Below are 18,188 nucleotides of genomic sequence, written 5' to 3'. Positions count from 1 at the left end.
AAGCATTTGTACGTTGTATTTCTTAGCTATGCAACCACGAAATACTTTTATTTGGAATCTGAATCTGCACACGAGTATTCTTTAATTATCTACCTAATCACTTATATTTTGTGTTCATGTATATTGTCGAATAACAAATATCCCTGTAACTTGGATTTGACGCATCGTCGAACACCGCATACATTATACTTTGTATTCGGTATCCGTTTTCGGCATCTGATTCGTAAAGAATATTTATAGTTTCACTGACGAATGACAAATACATCATTGTTTTGGGTCGCGTATACGTATGATATTAGCTAATACCACGCTAGTGTTACAATTTTTTATAGAATGCCACTATTATATAAGAAATATATTTTATAAAATTCAAAGTATAAATATCATACTAATATCATATATAGATGACTAAATATGCATTTGTCTGATTCAGAAAAAATTTATTCCTGGCCCATATATTCGTGATACATTAACATGTATCGAATACCGAAGCCGAATAAAGTATTCGCCACATTTATTCAACTATTGAATATGAAATATTAGTATTGCGTCCCGATCTGCGGTTTAGGGGGATAAGCAGGTGGGTTGGTGCCCGTGGAGCATTTAGAAAATAAACCAAGTATTTTTAAGGAATGTTTTCTTTTCTCTCTTGACCCTTGACTTTCTCTGATTGATTGTCCATGTTGAATCTTACACAATAGCGATGTACATTATAAGACGCTGGTTCGTTTGAATCTCGCTCTGAATTTTAATGGAGTTATTAATTCCCGTCGCGGCGCTGTATGTGCCAAGCCTAAATTTACGCGATAGCGTAACAAAACTTAATCATTAAAATTAATCTTTACTAAAGTATGCTCAGATTCTTTTGGAAGGTATCAAGCTAAATACTATGTATTGAACATCTCTATAATACACCTTTGTTTGGAAATATAGTGGTTCGATGAGATCCTGTCGTAAATTGCATGATTTTATTTACAGAATTTCCTTCTTACATAACGTAAAGCCTGTTTTCGTTGCAGGGACATTTGGAAAAATTAACGTTATAGGGAATGTACGAGTTACTACTGTTGATCGACATCTGGTGGCTAGTACTGGAAGCGTTGCTACAGCGCAGCCTAAGACGCGCCATTAGACGTAGTATCCGTGTAGTTCGTGGTTGCGCGATTATTAAAACGGACGAGTTCTGTGAGTTCTATCGTCATTCCGATCCCGCAAGGGTCTCAGTAACGTGTTTGCTACCGTAGGAGGTCGGAAGAAGAGGAGCGACATACTTTATCTCACACATTTCACTGTGAAATATTTGGCGCATCGTAATTGAAAATGTTCTCGGATTTAACTGTACAACTGGCAACGTGGATGGCCAAGAAGCCCGAGGATGATACAGAAATACCCGATAAAAAAGTTGCATCTTCAGTCGCCGAGGGAGAAGTAGACGTAAAAAAAAAAGATAGGTGAGTACCACAAGCTTAACCTTACATTGTCGTTTAAATATTGAACATTGTAACTCGTTTGTCACAAGTTTTACGTGCAGTATTCTAACATTTTGCGTATAGAGATAATTTTATTCGTGGTCAGGTAATGCTAGCTCTTATTGTTCCGTGCGTAACTAGAGAACGTACGTATTGCGTTTCAATGGTGATGTTTCTCGCCTGTCAAACGGGACCGGGTGTTTTTAACCGGAGTCTCGGTTCATGGTCAATCGACAGACGACTTTTACGATCCTCTTGCGCATTCGTGGGACGCGTTGAAACTTTCGGAACAATCGTGGGTGCATTTTTGAGATTAGATCGATAACAACTGTCCCGCTACTTACGTAAAGTACTACTCGTGCGATGTTACAACGTTCCATGAATCGGAATGAGGTTAACACGGACTCTATGCAGTTCTGCACTTAAACTTCTGTGGCGTTTCGCGATTATTAACGACTGATAGAGACTGGAAAAATAATGATTAAAGTAAAGACCAATTTCCTAGGATCCATGATATATATTGTGTCAAATATTACGTGCATTCGCTATCTGCATTTCCGTTTTCTGTGTTTGATTATTAAAGGTAATAACGGTTTAAATATTGTATTAGTCGCTCTCGTGGACTTTCAACGTTCCTGTGAAATAGTTCGTATTTTCCGTTTCAAAGATGCAGGATGTGAACCAGGTTATAAGCGCTATCGGCTGACTTTGTGCACGAAATATGACATGTACGGGGCCATACTTCGAATGTTACGTCACATATAATAGATTTGTAAAATAAGTTTCTGTGACCCAAACAGCATTGCGATACGTAGAATCTTCTTGCAAACATCGTGAATCATTCTCGAGCACGCCTTTTCCCTTTGTCTTCGGTAAATGACTTTGTCGCTATTAACATCTTTTGCGTCGAAACGAAACCTTTGCTTTCATATTTAATTTACGTATATTTTCGTCGTCGTTCTTTCGACTGCAGAATATATTATTTTATCGACTTCGTTTGCTTCGTCTTCGTTTCTTGCTTCCATTATTAACGAAGTCTGCAGTCCTCGTGTAGAATGGACCCAAAGTAGACGCGTACAAAATTAGTAGTACAAATAGGTTAGGGCGACTTCATGATTCGAAGTAAGATGGATTCGACAATTTTCAACAGTCGTAACTCATATTACTGAGTAGATGAAAATCATTTTACGATATCAGAAGAACACTTCCAACAAAAATGGAGTGTAAATGTATGGACTGGGATAATCAATAACGAATTTGTGAGTCCTTACATGATCTTTCACCATGATGGCCCATTATCGTACCACCTTAGAAATGTATGCTAATTATTAAGCGAGCATTTCGAATGTTGAATTGGTGGAACAGTAGAGCTTGACCACCACGGTCATCAAACTTAACGCTTCTAGATTTTCATCTACGGTGGCACGTAAAAGATGTAATTTATTCTAGAAACGTAACAAGTCATGGCCAATTAAAGTCGAGAATTGCAAATCGAGAAATGCAAAATACGGTGCAAAAAGTTCAACATAATCTTATTCGCAGGATACAGCATTCTATGCCTGAGATCCGTCGACATTTTGTATAATGTCGTCTTAATTAGGAACTCAAGTAACGTGTAAAATTTGTCACGAGATTTAGATGTTGCTGTTTCGTTCGAACTGTACGTTTTTCGTTTTTTGCCCATTATATCGAAAATTGTAAATTTCTGTGATAAAATTTGCTTTGTCAAACGAAACACGAATTTTCTTTCGTGATTAGATTGTCTCTAAGTTATATAGGGTGTCCGATCACCCCTGGGAAAAAATTTAATGGGGGATTCTAAAGGCCAAAATAAGACGAAAATCAAGAATACCAATTTGTTGATGGAGGCTTCGTTAAAAAGTTATTAACAATTAAATTCAAAAATTTCAAATCGTTCTAAAAAAATTATTTTCGGTTGCACGGGTCAATTAAAATCGTTTTTGGTCATTATACATACCCCCGAAATCCTATCCACTTTCTAGAAAAAAATTCGCGAATATGTGAAATTTTTCGACAAAATTAAAAAATTTCAAATTGTTCTGGAAAAATTATTTTCGGTTGCGGGGATCAATTGCAATCGTTTTTGGTCATTATACATACCCCCGAAATACTAGCCACTTTCTAGAAAAAAATTCGAGAAGGTGCTGAAATTTTTCGGCGAAAAAGAAATTTTTCAAATCGTTTTAAAAGAATTATTTTCGGTTGCGGGGGTCAATTAGAATCGTTTTTGGTCATTATACATACCCCCGAAATCCTATCCACTTTCTAGAAAAAAATTCGCGAATATGTGAAATTTTTCGACAAAATTAAAAAATTTCAAATTGTTCTGGAAAAATTATTTTCGGTTGCGGGGGTCAATTACAATCATTTTTGGTTATTAGACATACCCCCGAAATCCTGCGCATTTTCGAGAAAAAAATTCCGTAAGGACAGAATTTTAAACGTTAATAACTTTTTAATAAAGCCTCCATCAACAAATTGGTATTCTTGATTTTCGTCTTATTTTGGCCTTTAGAATCTCCCATTAAAATTTTTCCTAGGGCTGAACACCCTGTACAATACAGGGTGCAGCGGAAATCGTAGCGCACTAAACAAAAAATAGCAGTGACTTTTCGTACGAAAAGGAATTGAAAATTTCGAATAACATTTTTTCGTACGAAGCTTCGTTCGCGAGAAAATTAATTTCTAGTTTGTTTAGTGATATTTTGGACCAGCATTTTTCGTTACCAGATAAAATAAAAGAAGATATTTTCTGCTGGTCAGATATCGAGTCAGGATGGAAGTGAAATAATGTATTTCCATTTAACATCCATTTGAAATTTATTTAGGAAAACTCTTATAGATTCGAAGGATTATGCAATATCCTATCCTTTATTGATTTCACGTTGTTGGCAATTCATCTTTGACGCAAAATCTCTAACATTTAGCTTCATAATTGAAGAATCTCAGGTCTGTGAAATCTTTAAATCTAAATGTAAATGTTTAATAAAGGACTTTATGCAAGGCATCTTTGGACAATTATTATATTTATTTGCACGCGATCGTGTTCATTTTCGCGTACACGTTTTCGTACTTAATAAAGGTCAGCGAAAACGAGATACTATTAAAAACAAATATTTGAACAAAACATCTGCGTGTTCTTTCAAATGTTAAGTGTTCATTAGTAATGTTCGAATACTCGGAAAAGCGTAATATTTTTTAATTATCGAGCTCTCGTCGATATTTCATATTATTTAGATATCATTGTTATTTAATCATTTCTGTTTGATACAAAACAAAGTCAAGATCAATCGATATTTCGATATACGAATATGCGATGCACTCGACTTTTATTTTCAACTGCTTTAATTTAACGCTGCGCGTTTATAACAGATGAAATTAAAATTGTTTCGAGCTACGCGATATTTTCGAGACGATTTAATTTTCAATTTAATTTGACGTTCCCCATCGTTGCCTACGCGTTTTTCCATAACAAACATCTTCATATTTTTCTCGATTATTGCAATCGATATAAAAAATATTGCATTTTTTCCTCTCGTATTAATCGAAAAACGATCGAGTACTTTTTACTCCAACGTGCGGGAAAAATTATACACGATTAAAAAGGACACGATTCTCGGAGTATTCCGATTGTTCCACGACCATCAGCATTTTATTGGATTGTTCGGAAAGTAATCTCGTTTTTCCTCTTCGTGAAAAGGAACAATTTTCTTATAATATACAGAGTATATTATATTATATTATATTTCGGCCACCACCTGGAAAAATTTTAATGGGAGATTCTAGAGGCCAAAATAAGACGAAAATCAAGAATACCAATTTGTTGATTGAAGCTTCGTTAAAAAGTTATTAACAAATTAAATTTAAAAATTTCCAATCATTCTGAAAAAATTATTTTCGGTTGCGGGGGTCAAATACAATCATTTTTGGTGAATAGGCATACCCTCGAAATCTTGCGCATTTTCGAAAAAAAAATTCGAGAAAATGAGAAATTTTTCGACAAAATTAAAAAATTTCAAATCGTTCTAAAAAAATTATTTTCGGTTGCGGGGGTCAATTACAATCATTTTTGGTCATTAGACATACCCTCAAAATCCTACTCACTTTCTAGAAAAAAATTTGAGAAGGTGTGAAATTTTTCGACGGAAAAAAAAAAGTTTCAAATCATTCTGAAAAAATTATTTTCGTTTGCGGAGGTCAATTACAATAATTTTTGGTCATTAGACATACCCTCAAAATCGTACTCACTTTCTAGAAAAAAATTCGAGAAGGTGTAAAATTTTTCGACGGAAAAAAAAAATTTCAAATCATTCTGGAAAAATTATTTTCGTTTGCGGGGGTCAATTACAATAATTTTTGGTGAATAGTCATACCCCCAAAATCCTGCGTATTTTCGAGGAAAAAAATCCAGTACGGACGGAACTTTAAACGTTAATAACTTTTTAACGAAGCCTCCATCAACAAATTAGTATTCTTGATTTTCGTCTTATTTTGGCCTCCAGAATCTCCCATTAAAATTTTTCCCAGAGGTGGTCGAACACCCTGTATAATGAAAATACGGTTTAGAATAAAGTTGGCTGTTTGAAAATACAATTAACGTCTCTGTTGATAAGAAAACGGAAGTACTTTTCGAACAAACCAATATTTATCGTCGCAACGGTTAACGAGGTTATTATCGTCGTCTATTAAACATCGTGGCAACCTTTACGTAAACGTAGAAACGCGTACGAAATAATTCGTAGCGAATTAATTTACAAAAACTCTCGTCGCTTTTGCCCCGGTTCGCCATTCTTCTCGCGAGGTTTCGATTTTTATTTTCGCCCCCGCCGCGACGCCCTTTGTGTGTCACGAGAGGCCAGAGGTTTTTAAAGAGTCGCGGCTTCGCCCCGATAATTTAATTCCCTTTATTCGGTCGCATTCGAGTATTTTTATTCATACGGGACGGGCGGGGGAGGAGGAGGCGACACCGACGAGAGGCGCCTGCCTTTCGAGCCAGATATGTTATTGTAGGTGGCTTTTAATTCGCGCGCCTCATCCGCTACAAAGGGCGAACGGGGAAAAAGAGAAAACCAGGGGCAGAGGGGGAAAAAGGATGGATATAGACCTACGCGTTGGTGAAACAGAGGCGAGCACGCCAAAGGTCGTGCATAATTCAGTAATCTTTCGGGTCAATTGCTCGGTTGATTTCATCACGAGAGGATCTCCCTGATAAACATTTCACCGCGTTTCGTGGAAACGTAAATTTCACCCTCGAAACATTTGCTCGTGGATAATTGACTCGAAGGACCAGTTGTTTTTTGTTTAGAGCGTGTCTGTATTAAGACGAATAGAAAGTAAATAATTTTTCGCTATTTCTAAATATAGTATTGCCCCGTGACTTACATTTGGAAATAATTACTGCAGAGATTAGTCTAGATTGGCCACTTGTAACATGCTAAGGATAAGCTCTGATCCGAGCTGAATTATTTTGCGTTTAGCTGGTTCCGTGGATGAAGTATATCTGATATTAGTTGGAATGAAACGAGAAAAAAACATAAGTAGAACGCGTGGCTACGTGATCGAACAATAAGGTATTCCCGAAGGGTTTCCTGCAACGGTCGCGTACGAAAAGATGTCGAAAACAGTTGGAACCGATATTTCCAGAATGGTTGGGTGGGGTAGTAATCTTTTATATAGGTCGCAATCGATACTACCACAGGCCGTCCTCGCGCGAAACTGTTAAATTTCGTATAATGGTAATGAAAACTCTGCCCTTTTAGCACTTTTTCCTCCGCTTTCTCAACGTTCAAATTTTCATAATTCGCGTTGCAACGATTCTTTTGTTCGACCATTGCTGCGTTCGCAATTTATTGCCACATTTTCCCCAATTAGTAATCTATCAAGCCTCTCTCATCCGAGTAACTAATTCATCTAATCCTCTCGTCAGAAAATAACAACAAAAATAATTAAATAGTTCTCTCGGGCAATACACTACGCTAAAATCGATGTGTCTACGCGATTACTCGCGTACAGAAACGTATCGCGATTTATGTTCTGCCGTAGGCTCGTAATTAATGTTTTACAATAAACCTGTGCTTGATCACGCTATAATTGGCTATATTGTTATTCCCTTTTACGAGCAATAATTACTACACGTAGAAATTCTATCTATTTTTGAGTGTTTTACGAGCATCGGGATTAAGTTTCATAGCCGTTTGTTACCAGCTCGGAACAAGTTATTAACAAACGGTGTTTCGCGCGTCGAGTAATTCGAAATGATTGCGTTCGATGCGTATCTGATACCGGCTATTATCGGAGCGTCATTGTTATGCATTGCCATGACATCTGCGCTCGCTTAATTCTCGTCCTATCTTCGTTTACGGAGCGAAAAGGGGTTGTCGAAAGCGCAACGAGGAATTTTTCACGACCCTTGCATCGTCAAAGGGTGGGAGAGGGGTGGGTCCCGTTTAATGGGGCACGCTTATAGCCTCGGTAACGTCATTTACAAAGCCATGCTACTCCTAAATGAGTTATAGTTGCGACAATGTTTCGTTGGCACACCGCACGGGTTACACTGACCTGTTTTTGTTCGTAACATATTTATAGGAAATAGGCAGAAATCAGATCACTATAGAGAAACTCCCCTATGGCCTATTTTACCCCCCAACTTCAGCAATGGCAATAAAGCCCAATGAAACGGAACAAATAGTCGAGGGTACGAACGCACGGATATCGTTTATTGCTATTAGGACGATAACCGGCCCTAATAATATTTTATTCTTACGTAATCGATCGTAATCTTCGTTAGAATTTTGCATTTTATTTTATCCATCGTTGATCAGAGCTGGGAACAAATTTTTTACGTATTTGTATCCTTCGATGGATCGTCTATTCTTTACGTATAATATTCGTAATATCGTGGGAACATAGAGAGAACTTGAACAAAATTTCAAGCACACGGATTTGCAAATTTCATATTAGTATTTTCGTTAAACAACGCGTTTGGTTTCGAGTTACCGTATCCCTCGAGTATATCAATTTTTATAATAAAATCGTGCAACGCTTTTTTCTCTTTCTGCAAATGCAATTTTATCGTCGTTGCGATCGTCGATTGATTACCGCCACGTGGATTGAAACCGTGTTTTTTGTGTTTACTAGCCCAACCAAGAGCAACAGTAAGTTGGAAATGTTGGCTGGTGTGAAGACCCAGATGACGGGTTGGTTTAGCGGCGGCATACCTGGATTAAGCCGCGGTGCTCACGGACCGGAAGGCGAAGCTCCAGGAGCTTCAGGAACCAACAATGGTGCTCAGGTGGCACCGAATCCTCAAGCTCCACCCGAGCAACCCAAAGACGACGACGCTAGCAGGTAAAAAAATACTTTTCGATGCGTACGTATGCTCGGTGGACGAAATATAGGTTTCAAAATGGGTGGCTTAAGACCAGGGACTCCAACTCTCGCCTTTAAAGTTGCGAATCAACGTCCTAGCGACAAATTCTCCGCACTAGCCAGCAGCGAGACGAGTTTTATCTTTGGCACAGTTTAATACAGACAGCGAAAAGTTTCGATATTTACAGGGAAATAAACCGTGCATCGCGCAACGAAAAGTTCAGATCGATACCCGTGGCTCGTTTCTACGGAATATTAATACAAACGTAGCTTAGGCGTTTTAAATGCCACGGTATTATTACCATCGCTGAATGCAAAGTTTCGTAGAGTTCTCTACCACCGTAGTTTTTGATATATTTAAAATCTTTCGATTAAATATTTTATAAAAAATATTTAAAATGTTTTAAATATTTTCTTGTTAGCTTTTGAATCTTTTGGTAACGAAAGGGGTACTTGGAAGAGTTTAACGTTTCGCCTAGCACCAGAGTGCCTCGAGTCACTGTATTCCCTCCACCGATTATACGCTCGAAGATGCTTGATCCCATATTACTCATTCTTCGTCCCACTTTATTTTATTCCAATCGCAGTATCGGTGTTCGTAAAAATTCTGTGTCCTGCGATACTCGATAGAAATGTAAATATTCAGCGTGAATTATTTGTTTCGAATTGACGCGTTGTCTGCGGGTCACGGGAACACGTGTTTTCGATTCTACCACCCTCGAACGAGGCAGGTAAATTTCATTTCGTACGATGTAATGTTTCCAACGAGTGGATTGAGTCTCGATAATAGTTGTTGGAAACCTGTAAAAATTCTATTACTTACCCGTAAAGTCGATTAATTAAGCAGGGCGTTCGGCCACCCCTGGGAAAAATTTTAATAGCAGATTCTGGAGGCCAAAATAAGACGAAAATCAAGAATATCAATTTCTTGACTGAGGCTTCATTAAAAAGTGATTAAAAAATTGAACGAGAAAATTTAAAAAAAACAGAAAAATTAAAATTTCAAATTTCAAGTGCCTAAGTTTTCCGGCGAAAAAAAAAAATTTCAAATCGTTCTGGAAAAATTATTTTCGGTTGTAGGGGTCAATTACAATCATTTTTGGTCAATAGATGAACCCCCGAAATCCTACGCATTTTCTAGGAAAAAATTCGAGAAGGTGTGAAATTTTTAGACGAAATTAAAACATTTTAAATCCCCCTAAAAAAATTATATTTAGTTACAGGGGTCAATTTCAAGCATTTTTGGTGAATAAACATACCCATGAAATCCTACCCACTTTCGAGGAAAAAATTCGAGAAGGTGTGAAATTTTTAGACGAAATTAAAAAATTTTAAATCCCCCCCAAAAAATTATATTTAGTTACAGGGGTTAATTACAAGCATTTTTGGTGAATAGACATACCTTCAAAATCCTACCCATTTTCGAGAAAAAAATTCGAGAAGATGTGAAATTTTTCGACAAAATTAAAAAATTTTAAATCGTTCTGGAAAAATTATTTTTGGTTGTGGGGGTCAATTACAATCATTTTCGGTGAATAGACATACCCTAAAAATCCTACACATTTTCTAGGAAAAAATTCGAGAAGGTGTGAAATTTTTAGACGAAATTAAAACATTTTACATCCCCCCAAAAAAATTATATTTAGTTACAGGGGTCAATTTCAAGCATTTTTGGTGAATAGACCTACCCATGAAATCCTACCCACTTTCTAGGAAAAAATTCGAGAAGGTCTGAAATTTTTCGATGAAATTAAAAAATTTTAAATCGTTCTGGAAAAATTATTTTTGGTTGTGGGGGTCAATTACAATCATTTTCGGTGAATAGATCTACTCCTGAAATCCTACTCACTTTCGAGAAAAAAATTCGAGAAGGTGTGAAATTTTTAGACGATATTAAAAAATTTTAAATCCCCCCAAAAAAATTATATTTAGTTACAGGGGTCAATTTCAAGCATTTTTGGTGAATAAACATACCCCTGAAATCCTACTCACTTTCGAGAAAAAAATTAATTACGGATGGAACTTTAAACGGTAATAACTTTTTAACGAAGCCTCCATCAACAAATTAGTATTTATGATTTTCGTTTTATTTTAGTCTCTAGAATCTCCCATTAAAATTTTTCCCAGGGTGGCCGAACACCTTGTATAGTAACCGTTCTTTTTGTGGTTGAGCATTTTTTTCGTAGCGTTCGAGTGTTGGAATATTTTCTAACGTTGTAATCGTCTATAATATAATGGTCAACGTAATCCGGTAGAATCAGGTCAGTTGCTATTAACAAAAGATAAATAGTTTCTAAGGGCAAACACGGGACAGCGGAAATTCTATTTCAAAGTCATTTCTCCGGGAATTTGTCAACGCTAGAATCAGGCCACTGCGATGCTTTCTATCGGGTTGATGCCACGGAAAGAGGATATTACCAAAAGACAAATATTTTCTTGCGGCAATCTGTCGTGAAGGAAAAATTTCTACCTCGGTTCAAGAACGGTTCCGAAATTGTTTCCGTCGAAGCTTGTCAAGGGTATTCTCTCGAAAGGAATTGCATAATTTTTTTTTTTTTTGTCGCGTGTAAGACGGAACCAGGACGTACGCGACGACCTCAAAAATAATAGATTAGCGTCTTTTCCTCGAAACGTCGAGGCATTTTAATCTTTCGATGTAAACTTCGTTCCTCGTTTCTTGTCCAGCGTCTGTCTTTTCCGCTCGAAGCATCGCAGAACTCGGTATTGCATTTTTAATTTCCATTTCGTCGACGATAATTTCCTGATAAATTATTCGAACGAATATTTTTAGACGGGGGAACGTCGAACGCGATACATTCTCCATAAAATTCGGATCGATACCGGCGCATGCCTTAATCAAAACTTTTTCGTTCTCGGGTGCCTCTCTTTATTATGCACTTTATTACATGCGAAGCATAATAAATTGAGAATCCACGAGCAGTCTGGTACAGAGTCTAGACTCTGAACCAGGCCAAACTTTCAGTCCTTTCAACTGTCGATCGTTCCAGGCCGATTTCCAGGAATCCTAGGACAGTACATACAGGGGAAAACAGAAACTAGCACGTATCTACTAATCATATACGAACACAATCACCTCTAGCCATAGTAAACCTAGTTTGGAAACGAATAGAGAAAATCTTAATGTTTAAGAGCGCATGTTAATGATATGACTTTAATAGTGCATACTAAGCCACATAGAAAGATCACGTTCGGTTAAGCGAGCACAATAGAAGTTTAAACGCTAGCAAATCTCATCTACAACACTCACACACACGTACACGCCAGCGTATATGTATCGTAACGCAGTTGTTCAGTTTAGTTACGTTTTTAAGAATTACTTAGGTATACTGCGACACGTTTTATTCCTTGTTCGCATATCGTACGATGCACCTGTTTCTCTGATCACTTATTGCGATATTTACTTATCGTAAGAGCAACCGGAAACGTATGGTAACATTTTTTTTTACTGATTCTACTTATACGGCTTGTCGATGCTTTTCAAATATTGTATACTTTGTTAACCTATAAGGTTGCTTGTGTAGGCGATTCTCTGTGTACATGGGACAGTACAAATTGCGTAGTAAAGTAGTCCTCCACCATTGCCTTCTTCCAGTGCCACTGGAGGTGCTGACAGTGGACCAGGAAGCTTAGAGGGATCGCCCATGGACGACAAAAATGGGCCGCAACCGTTCGGAGCTGGTGAGTCTCGACAATTATTTAAAGAACAAACCAGTATCGGTGGTAACGAGACACTTTTGTTCCCCTTGACGTCCCAGCAACCCTAAATGTTCCATTCTTTTCATTATGCAAGCGCATCCAAACAATATTATTTGAAAGATCAGTTTAACGAATTGAATCTCGAAAGATGAAACGCGGCTACTCGAGCATTCGAACGCAAATTATTTTTAACGGGCTCTCTCCGCCCTTACACGTTTGCATTTCAATGAAGATCGAAAGAAACTTTTAATTAGATCCAGATTCGTATCGATGAAAAGACTTGGACGCTAAAAGGCCGGTTCTCGTTGCCAGCGATACTTGCGTCTTTTCTTGCGCGACGAAAATCAACGCGAAACGTTGAATCTTCCCTGCCCCCTCCCCACCTTCGTCGATTGAGAGACAAACGAACGCTGAGAGGCAAAGGAAAGAACGTTATCTCGCGGCTTTGGGATCGACTATTAAAATCGTTATCGAGGTTCGCGTCGAGATTATCGGGGAACTAACGGGGCACGCGCCTACAGCGTGTTTGCTTTAAATTAACGCTAGCGTTGCTCGTTTCTACGTTATTCTGTCGCTCGAGATTCGAATCCGCGTATATAAGCGGATCAGTCCGAAACGTGAAGAGACTTCGACGTATATACGAGACCCGGTTATCCCGCGAAAATGATTCATTTTTCACGGTCTCGCGTCACGTTTTGCAATCTTAACGAGAATCGGTCGCGCGGAGAAAAGCTCGTGACCGTATCCGTGCACCCGTTCTATGTACAGGGTGATTCTGGAAACTGGAACAAACGAAACTCTTCTCCGAGCGGAAATGTAAAAAATTCACGCGACCAAAATGTCGCATACTCTTATGTAAAGTGCGTTTTTTTTTTTTTTGTATTTTCTTTGATAAAAAAATTCACATTTAGAGAACAAGCGCGTAGTTTGTATCGCGTAAAAGAGAATCAATTTTCTGTGCCGTTGGTGGTTCGAGAAGAGCCCACAGAGCCGTCGACGTTTTTAAAATCATGCTGCAACAGCGATCGATGGCCTGTAACCGTTTCCCCGTACAATAGGGATTTGATTTTCGCCAATGGTCGTATTTCAGCGTGCATATTCACGACGGGAAAATGCACAGCAATCATGTGACCATCGCAACGACGTAAAATATTCAACGTCAACTTCCCTTCTCTCTTTCGTTCGATCGTTTTCTCTCTGTCTGCCTTTCAGCTCACTACGATGAACTTGTCTGATTAATGATGCAGCTCGCAATCGATAAGGTTTAACGATCTCTGATATCTCGCGGTCGCATCGATGCACGGAACTATTAAATTAACTCTCGCGGGTAGATTTTTCCTCTCGGGCTCGATTTGGAGTTTCAGTTTTTCCTTTTTCTCCTACTTCGACGCGGTTGCGCTTTATTCCGCGCGATGAAACTGCAGCGCGTGTCGTAAATGTATATACCGACCACCAAAGGCTCGAGAATATTCCGAGCTTCCTGTAAAGGATTCCAGCAAAGTCTCGTTTTATATTTTTACATAGTGCAGGGGTAATTTAAAGAAAAAAATTAACCGAGAATAATATTTTCCGACGCTTCGATTCCATTTCGAATCGAAGATAATAATTATGGACAAACGTTTGGTACGATCGGAGCGTGCGATAAGATATCGTTTCTTTTTTATTAGATTAATCGATAAAGAAAGTAACATTATTCATTTTTGTTTTTAATTTTTTTACACTCGACTGGGAACTCGTAAACATCGATGGATAATACGATTGAATCGATCAATTTAAAATCGAGTTTTCATCGAGTGTCTCTCGAGATCGGGTCTTTGAATAGAAATTATTCAAAGAGTCTCGAATTAAATGTTTGCACCAATAAACTAAGTTACGCTTAAGCAGAGAATCACAGAAATCCAAGGTGATACGTTTGCACAATCTTTTTGAACTGCAATTTAGAGACATTTATTCCGTGAAATAAACGGTATATGTGATCTCTGTGTGAACATTTAATTTTTCAGTTATTTTATTAAATACTGTAACGTGGAGTTGTTCGTTTCACTGTTGAATTAACCTGTGGTAAAAAGAGCCACTCGTGTTGAATTAATTTCACGATTTATTTTTTGATAATCATACTTGTAAATTTGCAAGAGTAAAAATTTGTATCTCGAGCATCCAGAATAATTCTGAGTAAATATTGAACGAAAATTTTATCACGATCCTTGAGCAGTCGATCCTTTATAGTCGAGAATGTTCAAAGTTCGGGGTTGGTCTATTTACGACGCGAACCGCATATTTCCTCACCATGAAACTATACTTTCGCGCTCGTATATTCGGTGAAATTCATTTCGCCGCTCAGGGGGATATAGCATCGCGATTTTTTCCCTCCGGATGTACAGATAACACGCCCACCCGTGGCATTCCGCGACCATACCGGGTCTCATCGATAATATTTTCGCGGGAACGCTTCTCGTCTTCTTCTCTCCCGGTCTCTCGCCACTGCCAAGAGCCATTGTATTTCGCCGTCACGTTTAGATTTCATCGTCGAAACATTTGTACGAGCACTCGCGGAAAGTAAAAAAGTATTATCGTTGCTTACCACCGAGAAAAAGCTCCGATGACGGCCGGATATTATTACGTTTACACGGGAGTTCAATTACGCGTATCGCGTTTATCGTCGATCGCGTATTGCGTTTTATGAAAATTCGCGAGACCGTGCTTTCTACGATACAATCCCGTCCGATCGAATTTTTGTTGCGAATATTTACACAATAATAAGGTTTTCTTAATTACTTTGCGACTGCTGACAGCTGTTTCGAAATCTACGTTCGCGTTGATATTAAAATATTCCAGATTATCGAAAATATATTTGGAATACGATATCGTCCGTCCAGGGTGCCATTAATTACGGCAAAATATCGAACAGAATATATATTGGAATTTTTTTATTCGAAACTCGATAACTTGGGCATAAATAAATTCTGATATACGTCAATCACTAACTTTATATTGTATATAATCTAGGTTTAAATACTATTTGAATTTCACCAACTCGAACTTGTCCCCTCTATACCGCACAAGCTTCGTACAGAATTTTCATAACGATTTTCACGCGAGGCCGCGAGCATAAAGTAACGATCGAAACGGATCGCTATCGCGGAAAATATTTTATGCGAGTCGCGATGCATCGAATCGTAATATTTCAATCTACGGCGAGCGTCGTGCCATCCTTTCATTCGAATCGCATTTTACGCAATTAATTTCGCATTACAGCGATTCACCCGCGGCCGTCAATCGTTGTTGACGATCTTACAGTCCGCCATCGAACGGTAAACAAAGTTGTTACGACGTTACGCAGCTTTGTGTACAGAAATTTCCAGCGGGGGACGGCTTTTCTATCGACCGTGTCCCTTTATCTCGTAGACGTTTCTCTATCTACGTGCAATCCTGTTCCCATATTTCCCCGACGAAGATACGAAACTTGGAAATTATACGTGCTTTGTACATGAATCTCTTCGCCACCTATATCGTTTTCCTCTCTTTGAACGACGGTCCGATAAAACCCGAACGTGTTCCCGGTAACGTTATTATCTAGACGAGTTTATACATAAAGGGATGCATCTTCGCAGATGCATCCGTTGTTTCCGTAGATTTATCGTTTGCCTATATTTCCGACTGTGAGGAGGAATCTCGGATATTTTCCTCGCAAATGAAATTCATTCTTTGTATCAATATTGATCGTGTGACTTACGTTACTTTTGCTGTGTTGCTACGGAATATGTCTTTGTGTCTTTGTTCTTCGACTTTGATTTGCAAGGTGTTGTTTACTTCGGACTTAAGAGCTCTCCGAACGCCCATAAAACATAACGTTGAATTTATTTCTTTGAACATGCATTCGATGCCATTGTTCAATTGTTACTTAAATCATTTCTTTAAACTCTGAGCTTAGAATTCTTAAACGAAAAGAAGAATCCTTTTCTTCTTTTAGTGTTTTTTAATTGTTTTATAATTTTATCTATGTTTATTGGAATATTCTATTTCTCGGTTTCAATTTAATTACCGAACCTCCGTTTCCAATTGACCGTAAAATGTCGACGAATAGAAAAGAAACGTGTAATAATATCGAGGCACTGACCAACCACGAACGAAATACTTTTAATGGAAACGGGAAATAGGTACGTCTAAATTTGTTTCGCCGAAGTAGCATCCAAATGCATCTAGAACATGAATTTCTTACGATGCATTCTGTCTGAAGCGTCACGGGATAATTAATATTAAAGTTGTTCGTGCATTCCCGGTGGTTTGGTCGCGACACGTGCAACCGGAAAGCATTCGCGCAGAAGTCCGCAGTTTCATCACCCTGGAGACGAAACAGGTCGTCCAAATGGACAAAGATCTCGTCGTAGAGTCTAGCAACGTTTTCTTCTTCGTTGTCTCGACAGAGCGTCCAGGGACCTGAGGAGACTTTCAAACACTAGCATGAGGGATGTATTAAGATGACAGTGTGGATTTTTTTCGTCTGTGAAAGAATAATCATATAGGATCAAAAATCAGTAGATATATTAATATCTTAATTATAATTAATGGGAGATTCTAGAGGCCAAAATAAGACGAAAATAAAGAATACCAATTTCTTGATTGAGGCTTCGTTAAAAAGTTATTAAAAAATTTCAAATCGTTCTAAAAACATTATTTTCGGTTGAGGGGGTCAATTAGAATCGTTTTTGGTCATTATACATACCCACGAAATCCTACCCACTTTCTAGAAAAAAATTCGAGGTGTGAAATTTTTCGACGGAAAAAAAAATTTCAAATCGTTCAAAAAAAATTATTTTCGGTTGAGGGGGCCAATTAGAATCGTTTTTGGTCATTACACATACCCCCGAAATCCTACGCACTTACGAGGAAAAAATTCTTTACCGAAAATACAATGTCTGACCATGAATGATGATTCCCCTGAAAGTCGGCGAAATTGAAAAGTTTCAAATCGTCCTAAAAAAATTATTTTTGGTTGAAGGGGTCAATTACAATCATTTTTGGTGAATAGACACACCCCCGAAATCCTACGTACTTTCGAGAAAAAAATTCTTTTTCGAAAATATACTATGTGGCCGTAAATGTCTCTATAACTTTTAATGTCTTATTTTGGCCTCTAGAACCTCCCATTAAAATTTTTCCCAGGGGTGGTCGAACACCCTGTGCACTTTGTGCAATGTAGTTTAAGAAGACTATATTAGGGTATATTATTTTCCAAAAGGAGAAAATTTTTCTAGCAATAAACATTCTACTATGTTTTACTAGCCAAGGGGTTGATTTCACAAAAGAATTATTAATTAAATATTCTATGAAACCAGTCGACTGGTTCGTACGAGATTGTCGATGCATTTTTGACCAACCTGAAAGGAAGTTTAGAATATCGATCAACTCTATATTTGTCAAGGTATGTCCGTGTCCCAAAGTCTCTGGCCAAATATGGCCCCCAGTCGCGATGCATATTGTACGCTACGTCAATCGGAGCACGTTCTTGTTTGCCTGCTCGCCGGAGACACTGGTCGACGCGATAGAGTGGAAGCAATCTCCCTAACGTCATTAGCCTCGAGAAGGAAACTTGGCCGCGGAAACGAAACAGCC

General features: G+C 38.1%; 1 protein-coding gene across 3 annotated transcripts in view; it reads left to right on the top strand.

Annotated features, from left to right (window-relative positions):
• Nucleotides 1-1,167: 1,167 nt before the first annotated feature.
• The window catches only part of Sap47 (Synapse-associated protein 47kD), a 102,450-nt gene continuing 85,429 nt past the window's right edge, over nt 1,168-18,188 (top strand). Inside the window, exons 1-3 of one of the 3 annotated variants that reach the window (XM_076764201.1) lie at nt 1,168-1,451; nt 8,628-8,837; nt 12,448-12,557. In XM_076764201.1, the coding sequence (XP_076620316.1) occupies nt 1,321-1,451; nt 8,628-8,837; nt 12,448-12,557 (451 nt within the window). In that variant the 5' untranslated portion in view covers nt 1,168-1,320. The remainder of the gene's footprint in view (nt 1,452-8,627; nt 8,838-12,447; nt 12,558-18,188) is intronic. The other 2 variants (XM_076764199.1, XM_076764200.1) reach the window with 2 other exon arrangements.

The sequence above is a fragment of the Colletes latitarsis genome, chromosome 4, assembly GCF_051014445.1.
Source record: "Colletes latitarsis isolate SP2378_abdomen chromosome 4, iyColLati1, whole genome shotgun sequence".
In the NCBI taxonomy this organism is placed as follows: domain Eukaryota; kingdom Metazoa; phylum Arthropoda; class Insecta; order Hymenoptera; family Colletidae; genus Colletes; species Colletes latitarsis.
The sequence above is the reverse complement of the archived record's forward strand: the minus strand, read 5'-3'. Positions and strand labels throughout refer to the sequence as shown.